This window comes from Onychomys torridus, chromosome 1 (genome assembly GCF_903995425.1).
Source record: "Onychomys torridus chromosome 1, mOncTor1.1, whole genome shotgun sequence".
Classification (NCBI taxonomy): Eukaryota; Metazoa; Chordata; class Mammalia; order Rodentia; family Cricetidae; genus Onychomys; species Onychomys torridus.
Genome location: NC_050443.1, coordinates 175797307 through 175803306, shown reverse-complemented (window position 1 = coordinate 175803306; position 6000 = coordinate 175797307). Strand labels below are relative to the sequence as shown.

Genomic DNA, 6000 nt, shown 5'->3' with positions numbered 1-6000 from the left:
CATAGGGATGGTAGATACCTGGATTTCAGAGCCTAGGAATCTATCCCGAAGGTGGTTTCAGGTGGTTTTACCTTGATGGGTATTTATTTCCTCACTGAAGTGGCTTTGTTTCTTATTTGTGATATTTGAAATATTCATGCATATACATTTTTTTATTTTCCATGTTTTATACACATATATACATTTTATACAAGCAACAATCTAGATAACAGAAAATGAAATGTATTGAATGTCTCCTCTGAGTGCCACAGGTCTTTTCTAATGTAAACCCACACAAGGCAGAGGTCAGGGAATTCTCTTTCCAAAGCTGGTCTAGATTCTTGGTCCTGCCCCAACAGTACAGAACTCGGAGTCATGAAGACTGAATATCACCGAACTTTCAAAGCCTTCCTTTTTTTTCCACGTGAAAGGACAGCCTGCTGAGATGGATTTTCTAATACTCCTCCACCCTACTTTGCACCAACATTCCCCAAGTTGATCAGTGTTCAGCTGACGACTGCTCCTGCTTTCTTGATTATTAAAAGGCCTTTGATCCTTTTGACATCACAGAACTAATTTGGTAATAAGCCAACCAATTAAGAACATATACACAGAGTTTCCTGTTTATTTTTAGAGAGAACAGCACCAAACCTCCTCTGCTTCCAAAAGAGTTACTATATTTTTAAGAAATCAGGTATACCTGAGACAGAGGTCACTCTGCCTCATCTGATGGCCCCTGGGCTGCTGAGTCACAGGAAATGTCTGCAGGATAACCACAGACTTTCATCTCTCTTGACTCCCTGGAATGAGTAATTCTAACTGGATATTCCTAACAAAGAAGCAATTGTGACCTCAGAAAGCACACAGTGCTATTAATTAGACCAGAGATTTACTCAATCGATGTCTGCCGTGTCTGAGGCAAAGTCTCAGATAATAAAGCCTTCCATTTTATCTCTGTTCCTTAGTCATTATCCCATGTGACCTCAATGCAACAGTCAAAGAGGGGCCAGTGACCCCCATTGTTAAGGCAGTACAGTGACTCAAAGTAAGATGCAGCCTTGTCTCCAACCACAGGTCCACTCGTGATCCAGGTTTCCATCCTTCTTCTGCTGTCATGGGCCTGAGGCAGCCGACTCTCCAGTTACTTCCTTCTTGCTCTTTTTGATGGCTGGACTCCTCTTTGGTGTCCTCTCCAGTCCTGCCAAATCCTGCTGGACAGGCTCCACCAAGTGGTGTTTTAAGGGGCACGTGCAGGCAGAAGCATGGAACTTCTCTGAATTGGGGATCCGGCCAATGGAGAGTTTCACTTTCTAAGACATAAGACAAGGTAATTAAATGACTGGAGATTATCCTTAGGAGCCCATCCTTCATATCCCTTGAATCTGTTCCTGAAGGAAATCCTGTGATGAGCTATGATGAGCCAAAGGCAGCTGCAGATGATCTGCACATTTCAGTGGAACATGGATTTTCATTTTCTGACATCCATAGGCCCAAGCCTCTAGGCAGTCTCCCAAAAGTGCTAATGACCCATGTGCTGGCTAGTATTATATTAACTTGACACAAACTAGAGTCATTTTGGAAGAGGGAACTTCAGTTAGGAAATGCCCCTACTAGATTGGCCTATGGACAAGTCTGTGGTACATTTTCTTGATTGATAATTGATGTGCAAGAGCCCAGCTCACTGTGGGGGTAACATCCCAGGACTAATGGTTCTGGCTGCTATAGAAAGCAGGATGCATAAGCCACGAGGAGCAACCTTGTAAACCGCATTCCTCCATTGGCCTCTGACTCAGTTCCTGCTCTCGCTTTCTTTGGTATGAAAGTATAAGAGAAACAAACCCTTTCCTTCCCAAGTTGTTTTGGTCATGGTGTTTTATTACAGCAACAGACATCTAACTAAGACAGCCACAGGGATCCAGTTGCTTCAAGAACTCCAGCTGTAGAACAGTGCATCCAGAGGAGACTGCCATCCAGAAAGCCCCAGACGGAAGCCGGAGGAAACAGAAATGTGACATTTCTCTTGCAGCTCATCATTTCTTATCCCTCTACACACACACACACACACACACACACACACACACACACACACAACCACCTCCTCTGCCTCTAAAGAGTTGTCCCTGTCTGTAGCCCAGCCCTATGCCAGCCTCCCATTTCTCTCCACTGTGGTTAAAGTAGGTGTGATTGGCTCAGACATGGCAGACAGAGGAGATGCTGACGCTTCCATGTGTCCTCTTCCAACTTACTTTTCCTTTCAAGAACCTGTTGTTTAATCTTAAAAGAGGATTGGCTGTCTATTTTCACACAAAAGAAGTCAGGAGTGCTGGGGAGAGAGGAAAATTTTCTGTTCTTCCAGATTGGTGGTTCTCAACCTTCCTGATGCTGGGACCCTTGAATACAGTCACTTCTTCATGTTGTGGTGACCCCCAGCCATAAAATTATTTTCATAACTGTAATTTTGCTACTGTTATGAATGGTAATGTAAATATCTTGTATGTAGGTTATCTGATATGCGACCCCTGTGAAAAGGTTATATGACCTACAGTGAGGTCCGAGACCTACAGGCTGCAAACCACTGCTCTAAATAACCATGTTGGTGGGTGTAGCTAGTGGTCAGTACTATGCAGGAGTTGTTCTCAGGTGAGTGAGGAAGACAGCAGGAACTTAGGAGAGGCGCCGGCTAGAACAGCAGTCATGACGAAGCATAGGCAACCCACCCAGGTTTAGATGTGTGTCCAGGCAAAACTCTTTTCTCCATTACTGAGCACATGTGTGGATGCTGAGTCAAAATAATAGTAACTTCTGGAAGGGGCACATGGATTAACCTTTTGGCCATAGGGTGGACCTTTGGCAAATGCCATGAATTATAAGTTACCAGATTATTGGACTAGGTCCCTCAACTAACATCTTCTCTACCACACAAACTCGTATCAAGGACTGGACTCTTGAGCCAAACACCATCTCCTCTGAGAAACCCTTCTGGCTTTCCTCAGAAGACTGATCTATTCTCCCTCTACACTTTCTGTTCACACCTCAAAGCACACACTGTATTCTAAGAAGCGCCTACAGTACTCGTTTTACCCACTAATTGGTGAGCTATTTAAGTGCAAACTGAGGCCACTTTGTAGTCTTAGAACATTATAGAGTATCCAGTAGAGAGGTGTTCAATAACAGTGAGGGAGCAAATGAATGAATGAACTCCGGCGGGGCCACTAACTAGCTTTGTAGTCTTAGAACATTGCAGAGTATCCAGTAGAGAGTAGGGAGGTGTTCAATAACAGTGAGGGAGCAAATGAATGAATGAACCCTGGTCGGGCACTAACTAGCTTTGTGCTACTTTAATCATATGCCTGATTGGTCTTACCTTTCAGGTAATAGCAATAATAACAATTTATCCCACTGGCAGGCTTATTGAGTGATGAAGAATGGACAAATTGAATCCTTAATACACATGATAGATAACCACAGACTCCCAGGGCCAGAAGAGGGGTCTTTAGTAGTGTGGTTGCAGAAATTTCAAGTCAAGGCTCTATGTTTTCTGAGCTGTTAACTGGGTGGTCCAGTATTATGGATGCATCTGTTTCATAAAAGATAAATGTGAATGTCCCTAACTGAAGCAGAGCACGGTGAATCCTTCCTTTCCTTTCTCCCTAATCATAGCCCAGAAATCCAAGAAGTACAGTTTGAAAACTAAAGGAAAGAGCAAGTCCTTGTTCTGCTCCTCACTTCAGAGAGAAGAAGCTAAACACAGAGAAGGCAGTGACTTTCCCAAGGTCATTGGGTTAGAAATCAAAGTGGGCTTAGAAGGAATAAACAACACGAAAACTGTACTAGCCAGTTTTAAATTAAATTAGCCAGGATTAAATGCGGGTAGCCCTTTAAAATCAGATACTCAGTGTCGAACCACATATGATGCTGGTTTTTAATAATAACTCCATGCAACAGGCATGGCAATGTCAGGTTTTAGATGAGAAAACCGACATTCAGAAAAGTGAGCCTCTCGAAGTCACATGGCCCATGCAGGTAGAAGTAAACTCATAGTAACTGTGTTGAGCACATAATCTGTGCCAGGGACATTGCAAGCATGTTACAGCATATTATATCATTTGGTCTTTCAACAACTGGTGCAATCAGTGTCCCTGATTTTACAGAAAAGCAAGACACAGACTGCTTAAAGGGGCTGTCTATAGTCCACAAGCCAGTCTGAGTAATGGGGGCTCTTTCTGCACCTTATAGCTCCTGAGTCAGAGGCCCAAGCCCTCTCTCCTGGCCCAGTGCTTTCTCCCATAGCCCTTGAAACAGAAGACAGAATTTCACTCATGGTCTGAGGAGTTCCCAGACCCTGATGTTGTTCCCTCCCACACCGACTTGGTCTGGCCAGGGCTGGTCCACAGGACTTACCTCCTTCTGGATGCACCGGGTAAGAAACAAGGACACCTCCTCCAGGCTTTGGGGTTTCAGGTCATTCACGGCCAAGATATGATCTCCATGGCAGAATAAGCACCCTAGTCGGGGAGGACCTTCCCACCGAGCCACACTGCAGTGGGGATACAGCATCCAAGAGGAGAATGAGATGCAGCTCATTGGCTCATTGTGGGGCAGGAACAGGGCCCGCAGGATCATCTCACTCTGTGCCCCACACGGGGAATCAACCATCTCCTTCTGTTTGGACTAACTTCCTCCCAGCCCTGCTCCAAGCAAACCACCCTCCAAAGGTCCTGCCAAGTCCAGTCTCTTGGTTAGCTTGCCGTTAATCTCTCCTGTCCCTAATTATAACTAGGCATGGTGGGAATACTTTCATTGTAGTTCTGAGTAAGATGTACTTTTTATATTTACTTATTCATGTGGCTATCCTTTTTATCTGGCTTTGTGACCCTGGGAGTACAGAACTACCTTTTGGCCTCCTTAGTTGGTGTTTAAAAATTTATAACTCTGTAGTTATAAGAAAACAGGATGCTTGATAAATGTCTGCCAGAGTACACAGCACTACTTAGTGACTCTCTAGAGTGTGAGTACACAAATGGACACATGTATAAGTGTAGTCACAAACAAGCCCACAGGCTGAGCGGGGGGGGTTACAAGTCCTAGGATGCAAAAATTTGGGGAAAATGGAAAGTTACGGCATTATGGCATTTTCTTTATATTAAAGAGTTATCTTATAAGAATTCAATCTTCCACCAAAATGAATTGAACAGGTTTATTTATTTTGAGATGGGGGAGGGGAGAGGGTCTCCTTATATAGCTAAAGCTGGCCTTAAACCTGCTATTAAGCTCAGGCTGGCCTAGAACTCTATTCTAGGGAACTAGGATTACTGGCCTGTGCCAACATTCCCAGTCACAGTTTAAGAGGATGTAGAATCAGATAAATAGTAATTATGTCAAAAAAAATATCTGCCACACAGACTTTTGTGTTATGTTTTGGAATAGAGGTTTTGACTGGGGTATGGGAATCTTAGGCCCTCATATACATCTTTTAGACCCTATTAACTTGGATCTCTTGCTTCATTCTTTAAATATCCACTCTGTGGTGCCTAGGAATGGCACCCTGACATCTATTACTCTTTGAAGAATCAGAAAGGTCCTTATCCCCAGCCCTTTTGGTCCCCCTCAAAAGTTGACCTCCCATATGACAATAATCTTTTGGTGGCAACACTGTAACCGTAGTCCTCTGTCAACTTTGTCAAATACAGTGTCCCTCATCTTTGAATACAGTGTCCCTCCATCTTTGACCTGTTCATTCAGTATCATCCACGGCTCCACCTACCATATCCGTCCTGCTGCTTCTACCAGAGCAAGATAGTTGAAGGCATCCGAGGGAGAGAGGAACACGTTCAGAGTCTCCACTTGGCTCTCATCAGGGACGTTGCTAGGACAGAAAACATCTGTATAAGTCACATTAAACAGTCAACTGTCCCTGGCTCTGAACTGTCCTTTCAGAGTATATTTCTGGCCTTCTGTTTCTGAGATGACATTTTCCAGCTAAAGCTGGAAACATATGAAGAAAGAAATATGAATTTAAGG

General features: G+C 43.9%; 1 protein-coding gene across 1 annotated transcript in view; it reads right to left on the bottom strand.

Annotated features, from left to right (window-relative positions):
* Positions 1-229: 229 nt before the first annotated feature.
* Plekhs1 (pleckstrin homology domain containing S1) overlaps positions 230-6000 on the bottom strand; it is a 31897-nt gene continuing 26126 nt past the window's right edge. The window contains exons 10-12 of the mRNA XM_036206367.1: positions 5744-5845; positions 4381-4516; positions 230-1289 (exon numbers count right to left, since the gene is read on the bottom strand). Coding sequence (XP_036062260.1) covers positions 1092-1289; positions 4381-4516; positions 5744-5845 — 436 coding nt within the window. The 3' untranslated portion in view covers positions 230-1091. The remainder of the gene's footprint in view (positions 1290-4380; positions 4517-5743; positions 5846-6000) is intronic.